The 18373-nt window shown below is 47.4% G+C and overlaps 1 protein-coding gene across 10 annotated transcripts in view; it reads left to right on the forward strand.

The window, feature by feature from the left end:
• Positions 1-8422: 8422 nt before the first annotated feature.
• TMEM241 (transmembrane protein 241) overlaps positions 8423-18373 on the forward strand; it is a 53081-nt gene continuing 43130 nt past the window's right edge. For all 10 annotated transcript variants that reach the window (XR_008557703.1, XM_054724107.1, XM_054724108.1 and 7 more), the window contains exons 1-2: positions 8423-8533; positions 12504-12550. Coding sequence is in view for 9 of the 10 variants with exons in the window: in XM_054724107.1 (XP_054580082.1) it covers positions 8462-8533; positions 12504-12550 (119 nt within the window). In the remaining variant the exon portion in view is untranslated. The remainder of the gene's footprint in view (positions 8534-12503; positions 12551-18373) is intronic.

Genomic DNA, 18373 nt, shown 5'->3' on the forward strand with positions numbered 1-18373 from the left:
ACAAACGGCATCGCTCTTCCGCTGTTGCGGTTCTGCACACCCCTGGGTCCTGACCTTGTGATTTCCAGTAGCATACTGTCCTTGCCTCCTTCCCATTCCAGTCAGAACGGTTCTGAATCTTCCGAAACTCCAAACTAAAATAAGGCAAAGCTACCTATTATAAAAATGTAATATGCTAATTAGACCAGACAGCCAAACGACCTTCCAGAAGTCATTCCAGACATCCTTCCAGAGGAGCCATGGCAGCGTGGCAGAAGACAGAGGTGGTTAGGGGTGATCAGGCAGGCAGGTGAGTGGTTAGAGGCAATCAGGCAGGTAGGTGAGTGGTTAGAGGCAATCAGGCAGGTAGGTGAGTGGTTAGGGGCAATCAGGCAGGTAGGTGAGTGGTTAGGGGCAATCAGGCAGGCAGGCAGAGGGGTTAGGGGCAATCAGGCAGGTAGGTGAGTGGTTAGGGGCAGGCAGGCAGAGTGGTTAGGGGTGATCAGGCAGGCAGAGTGGTTAGGGGCAATCAGGCAGGCAGGCCAGTGGTTAAGAGCCAGCAGTCCCAGATTGGGAGAGGGATGTCCGACTGCCGGTTTAGGCCCGATCCTGGATTGTGAGAGGGTGCAGGCGGGCTGAGGGACCGTTCCCCCCACCCCTGTGCATTGGGCCTCTAGTAGCTATATAATAAGATACAGACTTGTGCTTGGCAAATGTTGTCTATATTTGTGAATGTGTGGGGGAATTGTATTCCCTCTTAGTGTTTAAAGGATTACAGTCAGTGTTCAAAGGTATAGACAGTTGAGGACAAATGGTTGTAACCAGAAATTAAATGGACCTCTCACTTCTGGGTAAGAAAGGAATAGGAGAGAGGATTAACCAAGAGAAGTTATTGTTTGTTTTGTGTGTTTTTTGCCATATATATTTTTAACTTAATTTTCTACTACAGTTGACATACAATATTACATTAAAGTACAAATAGTGATTAGACATTTACGGACCTTATGAAGTGTCTCCTGTGATAATTCTAGTACCCATCTGACACCAGACATAGTTATTACAATACCAGAGGCTCAGTGCACGAAATTCATGCACTGGTAAGGTCCCTAGTGGCTACCAGCTGCCCACTGGTGCCTCCCTCCCTTCCCCCAGCCGGCTCCACCCCCTGATCAAACTCCCAAACAACTCTTGGTCAAGGGGACAATTTGCATACTGTGCTTTTATTATATAGGACTAGAGGCATGGTGCATGAAATTCATGCAAGGGGGGGTGTCCCTCAGCCCACCCTGCCCCCTCTCACAGTCCGGGAGCCCTCAGGGGATGTCCAAAACTAAAATAACGCAAAGCTACCTATAATAATAAAAGTGTAATATGCTAATTATTACATACGCTCCCTGCGGGCCTAAGCCATCAGTAGGCCTCCTTCTGCAGGAGGCAATCTGGCTGATCAGGGGAAGGTGCTGCCCCATCACCCCGCTGCTGCTGCCACTGCTGGCCGCCGCAGCTGCCAAGGTGTTTTCATCAACACGGACTCCAGTCCCTTCACCACGAGAAAATGACAACTTTCTTTAGGCATTTTCAAGATGTCTGTTTCATAGGATATGACATTTCTTTTTTTTTTTTTTTTATCCTCACCTGAGGATGTTTTTCCATTGACTTTTAGAGAGTGTGGAAGAGAGAGAAACATCAATGTGAGAGGGACACTTTGATTGGTTGCCTCCTGCATGAGCCCTGACCTGGGCCCCAGCCAGGGAGGAGCCTGCAACCTAGGTACATGCCCTTGACCAGAATCAAACCCGGACCCCGCGGGCGGCAGGCCGAGGCTCTATCCACTGAGCCAAACCAGCCAGGGCAGAATATGACATTTCTTAGCCCCTCCAGCAGCGGACCTTCATTTTTTCCTCCAGGAGTGTGGTGGAAAAACCCTAGATCAGGGGTCCTCAAACTTTTTAAATGGGGCCAGTTCACTGTCCCTCAGACCGTTGGAGGGCCAGACTATAGTTTAAAAAAAAACTATGAACAAATTCCTATGCACACTGCACAGATCTTATTTTGAAGTAAAAAAACAAAACGGCAAAAACACCCGCATGTGGCCCGCGAGCCGTAGTTTGAGGACGCCTGCTAGATCACCTTCTTGGATTCTTATTACCCAAGTGACCAAGAACACTGTGAGGAGCGTACAGGGAGCTTGGCCAATGAGCGGTCAGAAAAGGTGTTTCCTCTGCAGCTCATGCGCAGAGGCGGGGCTGCTGGTGAGGGCCTGCCCTCAGCCACGAGCGGGCCCTTTGCTTCTCCTTCTCTCCTTCCCATTCCCTCCCCCTCCCCTTCCCTCTTCCCCTCCCTCTGGTCCACTCTCTCTAAAAAGCAGTGAAAAAATATCCTCTGGTGAGTATTAAAAAACAAAACAAAACACAGGATAACAGGCCTCCTCCGTGGAGATGCTGAATATGTAGGCCTGAAAGAGAGAATTCTTGGCTCTGAAGATCCCTACATGAATTTTATTAACAATATTTGGAAAATTAGCCTAAGCCACACAATGACTCAATTTTTTGCTTTTCTGTGTTCCAGGGAAGACTCAAATGATCTTTTGTTTTATTGTGTCAAAACAAAATTTTGCATGTGTTAAATACATTATTCTTATTCAAATACATAATAGCAGATGCAAAGGGACTGGCAGGATGGTAATGCTGTCCAAATGAGATTGCCACACGTGAAAGCCTGAAGGAAAACTGCCAAATTAGATACAATCTGGCTAATGTCCTAAGGGACAATAAAACCATCACTTTTTGAATTGGTGTGTCTTCTAGACAGAAATTAGTAACATCTTTAAAAGCCTAAACATTCTTTTCATCTTCTCACTTTGCTGATCATTATATGTAACTTCCCAGAGCTGTAAAATGTCAAAATAAACGGAACTGCCCTGACCGGTGTGGCTCAGTGGATAGAGCGTCGGCCTGCAGACTGAAAGGTCCCAGGTTCGATTCTGGTCAAGGGCATGTACCTTGGTTGCGGGCACATCCCCAGTAGGGGGTGTGCAGGAGGCAGCTGATCGATATTTCTCTCTCATCGATGTTTCTAACTCTCTATCCCTCTCCCTTCCTCTCTGTAAAAGTCAATAAAATAAAATATATTAAAAAAATAATAATAATACAATCTATATATATATAAAACCCTAAGCGACCAGTCGACCGTTTGGCGCACACTGACCACCAGAGGGCAAGCGTTCAGTGCAGGAGCTGCTCGTGGTGGTCAGTGTGCTCCCACAGGGGGAGCGCCGCTCAGCTGACCGAAGGGTGCCAGATGCCGGGCTCACGGCTGGCGAGCGCTGCTTCGGCAGCACGAGCCTCTTCCGCCTCCACGGCAGCGCTAATGAGCAGCAGCGGCGGCAGGTGCAGCGGGGCTGGGATGAGCAGGAGTGGCTCAGCGCCCTGACCGGGCTCGGCTCTTCCCCGGTGGCCTGCTGCTTTGGGCACTACTCCATCCCTCGGGGGATATCGATCGGGCTGCCGGTTTTGGCCCGATCCCTGCAACTGGCAGTCTGACATCCCCTGAGGGGTCCTGGATTGTAAGAGGGACCCCATTGGTGCACAAATCCATGCACCGGGCCTCTAGTAAAATATACATTTGAATATGTAAGTATGTCTGAGTAGATTTCTTTTCATTTGGTTTGCTTGGGATTTGTTGTCCCTAATGTATCTGAGGATTCATGCCTTACATTAGTTCTGGGGGGGAAAATGTCTCTCACATTCTCAATATCCTCTTTTTATGGAACTAATATTAAATGACCTTATTCTATCTTTTATGACACTTAATACTTTTCATATTTTCCATATCTTTGTTTCTTTCTGCTGTGTGCTTTTTATTGAAGTCAAACATTCATATTAAAAAAAAAAACACAGCAAAAGTAGTAAGTGTACAACTGACGTGGATAGTTACAAACTGAGTACATTGTGGAACCAGCATCCCCATCAGGAAAGAGACTAGTGCCAGCACTCCAGTTACAGCTACCCTCCAGGGTAGTCCCTGTCCTCTTTACCTTAGTCTTGAGGTAGATGTTATCTATGGGATGTTTTTGCCAGGGGCTCTGTTGTTGTTGTTTTAATAGCAGTTTTGTTGAGATATAATTCACACACTCTGTAACTCAGTCCGTACAATTCAATGATTTTTAGTATCGTCACTAAATTGTGCAACCTTCCAGACAACCAGTTCTAGAACATTTCATCACCCCTTAAAGAAACCCATGCCCCTGACCAGTCACTCTCCACTCCCCTCACCCTCTCCTCGCAGCCCCAGGAAACCACTATTCTATCCTCTGTCTCTCGATTTGCCTATTCTGGATATTTCATATAAATGGAATCACACAGCATGTGGTTTTTGTTACTGGCTTCTTTCACATAGCATTTGAGTTAACTTTTGTAGATGGTCTAAGATAGAGGTCTAACTTCAGTGGAGATCAGCAGTCTCAGCACCGTTTGGGGAAAAGTGCTGTTCTTTGCTCATCAGATTGTCTTGACACCTTGGTCAAAAATCAGTTGGTCATAATGTGAGGGTTCACTTCTGGATCTCAGTTCTACTCCATTCATCTGTGGCGTATCCCTGTTTTGCAATCTGGATACCATACTGTTTTGACTGCCAGGGCTTTGTAGTAATCTGTGAACTTAAGAACTATGAGTCATCTAAGTTTGTTCTTATTTGGGCTCACATTGGTCTCTTGAATTTCCATATGAGTTATAGGATCAGCTTGTTAATTTCTACAGAAAAACTACTCAAATTTTGGTGAAGTTTTGAGCTGAATTTGTAGATCAAGTTGGGAAATATTGCCATCTAAATAATATTAAGTGTGCCAGTCTATGAGCATGAATATTTTTTCATTCATTTTGGTCTTCTTCAATAATGTTTTATAGTTTTCAGAGTATAAATTTTGCACTTACTTTGCTAAATTTATTACTAAGTGTTTTATTCTATTTGATGCTATTTTAATTGAATTGTTTCCCTAATTTCATTTTCATATTGTTCATTGCAAGTGTATCAAAATACAATTGATTTTTTGTGTATCGGTCTTATATTTTGCAACTTTGCTGAACTCATTTATTAGTTCTAATAGTATTTTTTAAAATATATTTTATTGATTTTTTTACAGAGAGGAAGAGAGAGGGATAGAGAGTTAGAAACATCGATGAGAGAGAAACATCGATCAGCTGCCTCTTGCACACCCCCTACTGGGGATGTGCCCGCAACCAAGGTACATGCCCTTGACCGGAATCGAACCTGGGACCCTTGAGTCCGCAGGCAGACGCTCTATCCACTGAGCCAAACCGGTTTCGGCCTAATAGTATTTCTTTAGTGTGTTCTTTAAGGTTTTCTATATTCAAAATCTTGTCATCTGTGATACAGTTTTTACCTATTTTGCAATCTGGATGCCTTAAAAAAATTGTTTTTGCCTTAATGTCTTGTTAGAACCTCCAATACCATCCTATATAATAACAGGCTAATATGCAAATCAACCGAACGGCAAAACAACCGGTCGCTATGATGCACACTGACCACCAGGGGGCAGACGCTTAACACAAGAGCTGCCCCCTGGTGGTCAGTGCGCTCCCACAGGGGGAACGTCACTCAGCCAGAATCTGGGCTCACGGCGGGGGGGACGGGGGGTGAGAGCAGTGGCGGTGGCCGGAGCCTCTCCTGCCTCTGCAGCAGTGCTAAGGATGTCCGACTGATGGCTTAGGCCCGCACAGGAAGCGGACGTATGCCGTCAGTCGGACATCCCCCAAGGGTTCCCGGACTGCGAGAGGGCGCAGGCCGGGCTGAGGGACCCCTGCCACCCTGAGTGCACGAATTTTGTGCACCAGGCCTCTGGTGTTTAATAAAATGACAGGGATAGTTATCCTTCTCTTGTTCAGGAACCTTAGGGAGGAAAGCAATGTCTTTCATTAAGTATAATGCTAGCTGTAGGGTTTTTATGTATGCCTTTTATTAAGTTGTGGAAGTTGCCTTCTATCCTGGTTTTAAAAAAAACTTTTTTTAAATCACGAAAGTGTGTCACATTTTGTCAAGTGCCTTATCTGTTTCTGTTGAGATGATGATGTGGTTTTTGCCCTTTGTTTTATTGATATGATGTATTACATTAATTGATTTTTGGATGTTAAACCAACCCTGCATTCCTGGGATAAATCACGCTTGGTCATGTGTCTGGTTTTTTTTTTTTTTTTTTTTTTAGGTTAAACCTGCTTTATTTTCCCCCCTCATTATATGTATATCTGAATTCCACTCACTAGTGTTTTGTTGAGGATTTTTGTATTTATATTCATAAAATATTGATTTTTTAATCTGTTTTGAAGAGGAAATTAGGAAGTTTCAAAAAGTATACAGCTGCTTCTGCCGTATTTTGAAAATTCTCCATGTTTGCTGTCAAAAAATCATTATTAAAATAGATTTGTATGGGGAAAAAACTCACAAAGTATTTTTATGCAATTTCTCTTCTTTTAAAAATATGTTTTTATTGATTTTTAGGGAGAGAGATGTAGAAACATTGATAAAAGGGAAATATTGATAGACTGCCTCCTGCATATCCCCTCCTGTGGACCGAGCCCACAACCGGGGCATGTGCCCTGACCAGGAATCGAACGGTGACCTGGTTCATAGGTCACTGACTGGGCAGGTCCTGTTTTTTATTCAACAAACATTTCCTGAGCACTTATGGATTCATTATAAAAAATAAATTAATGACTGTATTCTTTGGACACAAAGACCTCAACTAACAGTATAAGTACTTAAACCTTTTTAAAAAATATTTTTATTGATTTCAGAGAGGAAGGGAGAGGGAGAGAGAGATAGAAACATCAATGATGAAAGAGAATCATTGATTGGCTTCCTCCTGCACGCTCCCAACTGGGAATCGAGCCTGCAACCTGGGCATGTGCCCTTCACCTGAATCGAACCTGGGACCCTTCAGTCCACAGGTCGACGCTCTGTCCACTGAGCCAAACCGGCTAGGGCTAAGTAGTTAAATCTTTTCATATGTATAGGATATCTGCTTCAATCTCATCTATAGCAGCTTATTGTTTGTCAATGTAAGACCTGATGATTTTATTTTGATTCAGTCTTAGTTTGTTTTGTGGAACAAAATAATATAGCTTGGGAAAAGTCATTACCTCTGGCAAGATTTGTAGCACCTTTGCTACAAATGTTACCTTCTGTTTACAAGGTTCTTAACTGTGCTGGCTGTTTTTTGCTTGTTAATCAAATTCTGCCAAACAAAATAAGTGAAGCAATAACCAAGAAATAATAAGGCCTGGATTGAATTTGTTCATCTACTAAAAGAGCTCAGGGAAATCTCAGGAAATCAAATCAAACATTGGTTTCAATCAAATTCGATTGGGCAGAAATTTTTGTTATAAGGACAAGTTATCTCTGAAATAGTTTTTCTAAAATAACGTCAAGAGAAAAGAACTTCTTAGTTTATTTGTCTTTTATGTGGAGACAATACGTCCAGTAGTTGCCTGGATGCCATAGTTTGACACACAGTGTTAACTAGGGAACACGGATGAAAGGAAGAGAGAGTTTTGTGGTGTGTTTGGTATTTCTAAAAACCTGCACGTTTCTGCATGTGGTGAGCGCTCACTTGCGCCCGACCAAGTCCATCACCGTGTGGCGGGGTATGGTCCCTACTCTTGGCCAGAAGCCCAGCGAGGTCCATTTTCCACCCTAGAAACTAGGAGCAGGGCTCTGGGTTTGAAAACCCACTTTTGGAAGAATTTCTTATGTAAATCTCAACACAAATCTCCCCCTCAGCCCGTCTTCTTTAAAATATATATATATATCGTCGTTAGCTTTTTTGTGTTGTTTACAAAAGTAACATAAACTCAACGTAGAAAATTGGGGAAATTCAATAAACCACAAACATTTTAGCCCCATCATGTAGAGATGGCTATGGACATTTTCCCTTACTTCTTATTTTCCATTTTTGAGAATCCTCTCCAGAGGATTTTTTTTCCCCATTGAGAGTGGAAGGGAGGGGCAGAGACAGAAATACCGATGTGAGGGAGACACATAGACTGGTTGCCTCCTCCACTCACCCTGCCTGGGCCAGGGATCCAGCCTGCAACTGAGGTACCTGCCCTTGACCCTTTGGTCCGAGGGCCTGACCCTCTAACCACTGAACCACACCGACCAGGGTCACTTTCCACTTTTTTACGATTGTCCGTTCTTTCTCTACAGGTGCTCGCAACCCCACCCGGCTGACCTAGCTGCTCCTGCAAGGTCCTGCCGCCAGCTGGCTCCCTGGTGCCCACCTGAGTAAGCCACATCCTGGGGGGGCCTGGCCCCTTTAAGAGCGGGGGGGGGGGGGGGGTGGTCCCCGAGGGGCGGCCCCCGCGCCGATTGGCGGAGCGCGGAGCCACGTGGCAGTCCAGGCGGCCGCTCAGCGCTGGGCCGGCCGCGGGGCTGTCGGGGTCGCTGGCGGGGGGCCGCCCGCCCACAGATGTGCGGGAGGCGGGGCCTGGTGGGCCTCACCTTCTGCACCTGCTACCTGGCGTCCCACCTCACGAACAAGGTGAGGGGGCGGGCAGCGAGGGTCCGGGGGGAGACTGAGCCCCTCCCTCCGCCTGGTCCCGCTTCCCGGACGGGATGGGGAAACGACTGGGCGGCTCGAGATTGGGGACCGCCCCGCCCCGCCCCGAGGCTGCTCCGGAGCCGGCGCGGGGACTGGCAACCCCACAGGCCGGGCGCTGAGTTTGGGCAGGGCGAGCTCTTTGGGGGCGAGAAAGCGGGTGGCTCCCAGCCCGGGGAGGGAGGAGGGAAGAAGAGGGGACCCATCGCTTCGCCCTAAACCCGCCCCGCCCGGAACCGCAGCTTCCCGAGCCTTCAGGGAAGAGCTGGTCTCCCACCGCTGATTCCAGACCAATTTAAAAAGATAGGTGACCATCCTTGGTGCTTCCGGTACATGCAAGAGATTTTCGTGGAATTCTTTTTTTAAAGTAAAGATAATTAGTCTAAAGGCATGTCAGGATCCCTTTGGATGAAGAGGCAGAAAAGCGGTGGTACCTTTTTTGTGTTTGTAGGAGGGAACTTCCTGGGGTTGGTACATGCAGGGAAGGGTGGCCGCGTGGGGCTCCCCTGGACCCCCCAATATAGGGTCTCTACTGCCCCCTCTGCACCACCTCAAAGCCCCTCTTGCTCTCTGGAAAAGAACCATTAACTAACAGCATTTTCTTTTCTCATTGATTTCAGAGAGAAAGAGAGGGAGAGATGGAAACATCATTGATGAGAGAGAATCATGGATCGGCTGCCTCCTGCACGCCCCACCCTGGGGATGGAGCCGCAACCAGGGCATGTGCCCTGACCGGGAATGGAACCATGACCTCCTGGTTCATAAGTCGATGCTCAACCACCGAGCCACACCAGCTGGGCTTGATGGCTATATTGATAATGTTACACTTTAAAACAGAATGACCTTCCTTTAATTTCCATTTAATCATCAGAAGGGACAGAGTAACAGGTCTTTCATGACAGCCCACAAGTCATGGCATTGGTTAGGAAGAAAAAGTGTATTTAAGCAAAAAAATACCCAGCATGCGGACAGTGTTTCGTTCACTGACATTCATACCCTTCTGGATGTACAGCTGCATCGGTGGCATTATTTCTGTATTTATTGGGGCACCACAGCATTTTATAACTAATGTAATAAAGACTGAGTACCTTCTACGTGCAGCGCCTCGAGGTGCTACATAAAAATAACCCAAATCTTCATGTCCCCAGGAATATCTAATCTGAGTAATAGAGATCACTCAGAATCACACAATCAGCCAGAGACAGCGCTCTGCATTTCCCATGCTGGTGTGGATGCTTTGGGACGTGTCGGGAGCTGGATGGAGAGGAGGAGAATAACAGCAGAAGGCAGAGGGGAGGCGAGGAGACGCATGAAGAGGAGGGAGGAGGTGAAGTCAAGAGTGATGGAGATGCCCTGGCTGGTGTGGCTCAATGATTGAGCATCCCATGTAGGCCGTGGGTTTGATTCCCGGTCAGGGCACATGCCCGGGGTGCGGGCTCCGTCCCCAGCCGGGTCCTGCAGGTGGCAGCCCATCGATGTTTCTCTCCCTTCCTCTCTAAAATCAATAAAAACATTCTTTTAAAAAAAGAGTGTGGAGAGCAGGTGGGAGACCCAGGTAGGGCTGGTGAGATGGTTGTTCATAATGGGACTCTGGTAGGACTTAGTGACGCTCAGGTAATGCTACGGTTTCTCCTCAGCCAGGGCACTTCCTGTGGCAGCCCAGGCGAGTGGGTTGGACCAAACAAAGGCCCAGTGGGAAAGGGGCTGTGCTCGGGCGGGGCACCCCCTGGGCACGTGCTTCTGCATCCAGTCTCTGCCAAAGGAATTCTCTTCAATCGTGAAGTCTTTTCGTGTCGACAGGAGAGGATCTTTTCTTCAGGTTTTTAGAACGCTCTGTGCTAATTCCTTTGTTGTCACAGTTCTCTGTAGTTTTCTCCTCAAACTGTTTCCCTCTCTATTTGTCTACAGGAAGTTCATTAAGAAAATCTTGCCCATCTTAGTTTCATTCCTTAGTCTCATTACTCTTTAAAGAGTGGTGAGCCCTATCCAGTTCAGCTCATTGTTTGGTGCTTTGGTCCTTGAACTGAAGGGTGGCAGGTTTGATTCCAGTCAAGGGCGTGTACCTTGGTTGCAGGCTCGATCCCAGGCCCTGGTCTAGGGTGTGTGCAGGAGGCAACCAGTCGGTGTCTCTCTCTCACATCTGTGCCTCTCTCTTTCTCTCTCTCTCTCTCTCTCTCTCTCTCTCTCTCCCTCTCTCTCTCCTCTCTCCCCCTCTCTCCTCCTCCTCCTCCTCTTCCTCTTCCTCCCCCCCCTCCACTCTGTTTAAAAATCAATGGAAAAAACATCCTTGGGTGAGGATGAACAAAAAAAATCCTATATAATAAAAGCCCAATATGCAAATCGACCCAACAGTGGAGGTTGCTATGATGTGTACTGACCACGGAGTGGGGGAGGCGGGGGGTGGGGGGTGGCAGATGCTCAACGCAGGAGTTGCCCCCTGGTGGTCAGTGCGCAGTGCGCTCCCACAGGGGGAGCGCTGCTCAGCCAGAAGCCGTGCTCTCCCGCCTCCGAGGCAGTGCTAAGGAGCAGCAAGCTGAGGGGGAAGGAGCAGTGAACAGGCGGGTGGTAAGGAGCAAGGGGTCCCGGACATCCCCCGAGGGGTCCTGGACTGCAAGAGGGCGCAGGCCAGGCTGAGGGACTCCCCGCCCCCCCCCCTGCACGAATTTCGTGCATGGGGCCTCTAGTAAATAAATAAAAGTGTGGTTGATGTTTGCTCAGTTTGGACAGCAGGTGCTGTGGCTGCCTGGCTGGCTGGCCTGGTGAGGGTGGCGCACTCCTCCATCCTGCAGGAGGTCCAGCAGTAGCCGGCCTGGGCCCAGGCAGCCACCTGTCCTTCCCCTCACAGGTGTTAGTCTTTCCGTCTGGAGGCAAAGTCCAGTCCGTTCTCCTTGTAAAGGCCCCAAATTGATCCTGTTCCCTTGAGAAGCTCTTACTGCGCCTCTTCCAAATAGGCCTCTGTCTGAGCAACACTTTGCTGACAGGAGAGGTAGCCTTTGTTCAGAGATTTCCTTGTTTTCTCACTGTTCTTGAGGGAGGTGAAGTGTTCTCTGTCTCCCCCGGTATCTAGGACAAAGCCCAGCACACAATAAACTAAATATTTGTTATCTGCATGAGGGTTGTTAAGGGAGATGCAGGATATGGCCCAGATATTCACACAATCCTTTCTCTATGTCTGTTTTAGAATGAAAATATCGGGAAAGTGGGAGGGACGTGGAATTATGGGAGTAAATAGACCAGAGAAGAGTGAAGGTATTCTAATAAATAAGTGCATAGGCGGGAGCCAGAATTGTGACATTTAGGAACTCACACAGGCAATTATGTGCAGGCTGCTCCACGGGGACCCAACACCGTTCTATTCCATTTTTCAGAGCGTGCAAGGAATCAGTAGAGTCCTTCCTAAAGCCCTTTAGTAGAATTAGGCTTTTAAATAATTCTTCAAATGTTTAATAGAAAAAGTAGCAAAAGATATCCATAAGGACACCCCCCTCCCCGCCCATTCGTAAAGTGCTGTCGATCTGATTGAAAGACAATAGAAATACAAGGTGACCTTAGCTGAGCTGGTTTTTAAAAAAACGCTTAAGCCCTTCTGGGTCCAGGAAGATGCTGGTCAGCCATCCCAGCATCAGACCCGGCTGCTGCCCCATTGCTCATGCTCCCCTTCCTCCCCATGAGGTGGTCAGGCTTCTGGGGGCCGGGAGAAGCAGGCAGGCCCGCTGTCTAGAGCAGGGGTTGGCAGGTTTTTGTGTGTGTGTGTTCTTGCCCTGTGTGTGATTGTGGTGGGGAGAGGATGGGAATAAAGGCCTTTTTGAAACTTGAGTGTTCTTATGTTTTTTTGCTAGAGATTTCTGGATTATGTGGTTTCTTAATTCTCTATCATTTGAAAACGCCCATTAACCTGGTATTTGTTTTTCAGTATGTCCTGTCTGTCTTGAGATTTACCTGCCCTACATTGTTCCAAGGGTGAGTATTGCTATGCTCTTCACACACATTTGTAGGAAAGGTTCTACCAGCATCATCAAGTCTTCTTTAAAATATAAATTTAAAAATGTTTTTAATTAAATGTATTGGGCTGACCTTGGTTAATAAAATTACATAGGTACTCTAGAGGCCCGGTGCACGAATTCGTGCACGGGTGGGGTCCCTCTGGGTGGCATGCAGGGATTGGGCTGAAACCCACAGTCCAATTCTGCCTGCAGCTCCTACCTGCTACTCCCGCTCATCCTGGCCCCACTGTGCCTACTGTGGGCTCGTGCCCAATCAGTCCCGATCGGGAGACTCACCAGCCATGAGCCCTGCATCTGGCGCCCTCCCAAGGGGAGTGGCCTGCAGGATTGGGCTGAAACTGGCTCTCCGACATCCTCCGAGGGGTCCAAGAGGGTACAGGCCAGGCTGAGGGACCCCACCAGTGCACCATTGTGCCAGGGAGGGACTACGGGAGGGCTCCAGGGCATTTCCGGCCCATCTCGCTCAGTCTTCATCAGCCAGACCCCAACAGCAAGCTAACCTACTGGTTGGAGCATCTGCCCCCTGGTGGTCAGTGCACATCATAGCGAGCCGTTGAGCAGCCTTGGCATATTATTAGCATATTGCACTTTGATTGGTTGTTCAGTAATTCTACTGTTCAGTCTATTTGCATATTACCCTTTTATTATATAGGGTCATCTGTATATGCATTGTGTGTTCACCACTCAAAGTCAAATCTCCTGTCACCAAGTACTTGACCTTTTATATATATATATTTATTTTTTATTTTTTTTAAATATATTTTATTGATTTTTTACAGAGAGAAAGTTAGAAACATTGATGAGAGAGAAACATCGATCAGCTGCCTCCTGCACACCCCCTACTGGGGATGTGCCCGCAACCAAGGTACATGCCCTTGACCGGAATCAAACCTGGGCCTTTCAGTCCGCAGGCCGACGCTCTATCCACTGAGCCAAACCGGTTTTGGCTTTATTATATTTTTAATGACTGCATGGATTTTTCACCAAATAGATATAATATTTAACTATTCTATTAAGGGGCATTTAAGTTGTGTCCCAGTTGGGTGGTATAATACAATAGAGTTATCAGATTTTTTTATATTTAACTCTGACAAATTTCCAACTATTTCGTTGGCATAGATTCATTCCTACATTAGGAAATTGCGTTAAAGAATATGAACTTCTTTAATATTCTTCTTGAATGTTAACAAAATCTTTTCCAAAAATGGCTTACCAATCTACATCGTCAGCAGGCTGTACATGAAAGTTTCTGTATTATTATACTAGAACCATGACTATTTTTTTCTTCTCTGCTGATTTCATGAGCCAAAATTGGTATCACATTGTTTTATCATTTCTTAAATTACTCATCAAGTTGGACAGTTTTCTTACATTTATTACTCACTTGCATCTTTTTTTTCCAGTGAATTGTCTATATTTGCCTTTTACACTTTTATTTTTACAGGGTTTTCTAAATATTTTTCTTAGCAGTTTAATGAATTCCTCATATTTTAAGGATGCCAACCACTTGTCCGTTATGTTTATTGGATTTTTTTATTTTTGTGTTTTTTTGTGGGTTTTTTTTGCAATTTTAGTTTGTTCTTTGCCTTTTTATTTTGGTGAACAGAACAATGAACAACCAACTGAGCCACCCGGGTAGGCCTCCCATTTATTATGTTCTCTTTATAACCCTTTCTTTGCCTTTGGGTTGTTAATGTAATATATAAAGTTGTTTCTCTTTTTTTCAAATGTTTTTAAATTGATTTTAGAGAGAGAGGAAGGGGTGAGAGAGAAAAACATTGATCAGTGCCCTCCCCCCCATGTGCCCCAACCAGGGATCGAACCCCCAACCCAGGCATGTTCCCTGACCAGGAATCGAACCCCCAACCCAGGCATGTGCCCTGACCAGGGATTGAACCCCCAACCCAGGCATGTGCCCTGACCAGGAATCGAACCCCCAACCCAGGCATGTGCCCTGACCAGGGATTGAATCCCCAACCCAGGCATGTGCCCTGACCAGGAATCGAACCCCCAACCCAGGCATGTGCCCTGACCAGGGATTGAACCCCCAACCCAGGCATGTGCCCTGACCAGGAATCGAACCCCCAACCCAGGCATGTGCCCTGACCAGGGATCGAACCCCCAACCCAGGCATGTGCCCTGACCAGGGATTGAACCCCCAACCCAGGCATGTGCCCTGACCAGGAATCGAACCCCCAACCCAGGCATGTGCCCTGACCAGGGATCGAACCCCCAACCCAGGCATGTGCCCTGACCAGGGATCGAACTGGTGACCTTTGGGTGCATAGGATGATGCTCACCCACTGTGCCCCCCTTCCAGGGCTGAAGTTATTTTCTTGGGGTCTATTTTTAAGCATTATCTTGGTAATACATTTCCTTTTCTTAGCTTTTTCAGTTACAGTTGACATAAAATATTTGTTCAGGTGTACAACATAGTGAATAGACATCTGTATAACTTACGAAGCGATCACCCTGATAAATCTAGTACAGGGTATATTATTGAGTGCTTCTTTGTCAACTTTTATGGAAAGGGGCTATGCTAAATTGTTTTAATTATTAGCATTTAAATATATGGTAGAGCTCTTAATCTCTCACTTTTCTTCTTTTTTTGTGTTACACAAATGCAAATAAAAAAGCAGGGCTCATGATCTTAATGTCAGACGAAGCTGAATTCAGGACAGAAAGCATGAAACAAGTGAGAATATATACATGTTAGAATGTGGGAACATGTAGTTCAAAATGAAAATGATGGTGGTGAACATCTGTAACCCAGTCAACAGGGCATCATCATTTACCAAACAAAAGTGCAGGAATACCAGGGATAAATAGAAACATACTAATAACAGGAGACAAGCTTACTACTATATTTCCATGACAGTTCAGTTGGACAAACAAGAACTTCATATGTATATTAATTATATTAATTAGCGCACACACACACACATACACATATCTGCTAAATAATACAATCTACATCTATATATATAAAAGCCTAAGCAACCATTACAACTGGTTGCTATGATGCGCACTGACCACCTGGAGGCAGACGCTCAATGCAGGAGCTGCCCCCTGGTGGTCAGTGCACTCCCACAGCCAACCTCCTGCGGTATCTCCCCCCGGCCGGCTGCCCAATTAGGACTGGGCGAGACAGCCCCAATTGGCCCTGTTGCTGCCAGGCCGAGGGACCCCACCCATGCACGAATTCATGCACCGGGCCTGCCTTAGTATATATATACATTAAAAATGGTTGATTCTTCCCAGTGCTGCAGGTGGCAGTTCTCAGCCACAACATATGTGGGGTCATGATGCTCACCTGAGACACATTTCCTCAGCCTGCAGAGTTTAGGGGGAGCACAGGTTATAAAATAAACACCCCTCCCTTTCCCAATGCAGAAAAAAGTATAGCAAAATACCAAAGTAATGAGAGGGGAACTATAGGCATAAACTTATCCTGTTCCATTCTAGTTGCTTTTTTATTTAAGCGAATCATTCATAAATTTCAGAACCTTATTTTTAGTTATGACTTGAGACACAACCTCAGAAATGAGTACCACACACCTAGGTATCGCGACACCAGTACTGAGAACCCTGGCCTAGAGGATGAGGTCATTGGTGTGACACACAGGCCTCCCGGGGCTTGCACCCACCCCTCCCCAGGACCAGGTGCTGTCCCGGGCCATGGACAGCCACCTTCCACCACGCTGATCGCCTGCAGCCTGGGATGTGCCAGGCCCTTTCACACTTCTGGGAGTTTGCCCGTGCTGTCCTCTTGACCTTCTAGACCTGCCCAGAACAACATGATGTTCTTCCATCTCCTGTGTGGTGTGGTGGTGAGCAGCTGCTTATTCTAAGATCAGTTTTCCAGTCCCCCTTGCGAAGCCTTCACGGACAGGCAGGCAGACAGACGATATGGGCCGTTCCCTCAAACAGCTTGGTCTAGAGTGGTGGTTCTCAGCCAGATGGCCCCCCCTCCAGGGGGTACTGGCAGCATCTGGAGACAGTGTGGGTAGTCACAGCCGGAGGAGAGGAGGGGACGGTTGCTCCAGGCACCTGGACAGTGGAGGCCTGGGGTGCTGCTGAGCTCCCTGCCAGGTGCAGGACGGCCTGTAACACAGACGTCCACTTGGGAAAGTGCCCTCTTTCCAAGGGAAAGGGGATCTTGGAGAAAAGTAAGATTGGGCCAGAACACAAGCTAGGAGTTGTTAGAGTAACGGAGAGAGGACAGCGGCCAGGAAGGGGCAGCTGGACCAAGAAGGTGGACAGATCCTAACCATGTCCAGGAGGCCTTGGTGGCTACCTGCATGCTAGGGCTGCAGGAGAAGAAGGAAGCCAGAGTAACCACAGGTTCCATCGCTGCAGGTAAATCTAAGGGGCGGGCGGAAGAGAAGGGCAGGCCCACAGGCCAGGGGTCTTTGTTTTCTTCACTGATGCTTGGAGTGTAGATCAGCACTGGGCACATAGTATGCACCCAGTAAATATTGTGGAAGAGTTACTCTGCCCTACTGTGCACCTTCTATTGCTTTATTCATGGAGAATATTCCCAGGGCATTTGTGAAGAGAACATAATCTCTATTTTCAAGATACAGCGTTTGATATTTATCTAGTAACTAAAGGCTCGGTGCATGAATTCGTGCATAGGTGCGGTCCCTCAGCCTGGCCGGCGATTGGAGCCGATGGGGGCCATCTTGCCCAGTCCTGATTGAGAGCGGGGGCGGGGGGGGGCGGAGAAGGGGATGATCCAGGGCCGGCCAGCCGGGGGGAGGGACTGCGGGAAGTTGGCTGGCCATGGGAGGTTGGCTGTGGGAGTGCACTGACCACCAGGGGGCAGCTCCTGCGATGAGCATCTGCCTCCTGGTGGTCAGTGTGCGTCATAGTGACTGGTCATAATGGTTGCTTAGGCTTTTATATATATAGATTTTTATTGATTTCAGAGAGAAAGGGAGAAGGAGAGAAACATAACACATCAATGATGAGAGCGAATCATTGATTGGCTGTCTCCCACACACCCCCTACTGGGGATCGAGCCTGAAACCCCAGGCATGTGCTCTGACCTGGAATTGAACCTGTGACCTCCTGGTTTGTAGGTCGTCGCTCAACCACTGAGTCACACCGGCTGGGCTTGACCGTTTTCAAAACAAGCAAGTAGCACATTCAAGTTTGCATTTCAGAACAAATCCTTTGGCTTCAAGGGAGAGACTGGATGGGGCAGGGCATCCCTGGATAGGGGACTGGTACTGGGGTTCAAGTGGGAGCTCATGAGAGTCTGAGGAGACAGAGGCATAAGGATGGAAGGAGGGCTTCCGACGTGGGAACTGTTACGGGGATAAATCAGTAGGATTTTGCAAGTAAATGAGGGGGGTGAGGATGGAGGAAGGGCTAGGACGGCAGCTAGCTTCCTGGTTCGCTGATTAGGGAGAGTGGGAAGGCGACCAGGATGGAAGGTGGAAGTTCAGGGAGTGTTTTGGACGAGTTCTATGTGGGAGCTTGTGGGTTTCGAGTGAAAAGGCGACTGGGAATCGTCAGTGCAGAGGCAGTGGGAACGCAGGTGGCTGTGGGGAGTTGTAGGGCAGCTCTAGGAAGGAGAGCTCGGTGTCAGCTCATGGATTCAAGGGAGTAAGTAGAAGCTGGGAAGGACGTGAGCATCGGGGTGGTAATAGAGAGGGGGAGGGAAAGGCCAAGAAGGGTGGATGTGTATATTTGTGTCGGCAGATCTTCCTTCCGGGGCGATGGCTTTTGAGACCATCAAGTTAAATTCAGATTGGAAAAAAAAAATAAAAAA

This window comes from Eptesicus fuscus, chromosome 12, assembly GCF_027574615.1.
Source record: "Eptesicus fuscus isolate TK198812 chromosome 12, DD_ASM_mEF_20220401, whole genome shotgun sequence".
Classification (NCBI taxonomy): Eukaryota; Metazoa; Chordata; class Mammalia; order Chiroptera; family Vespertilionidae; genus Eptesicus; species Eptesicus fuscus.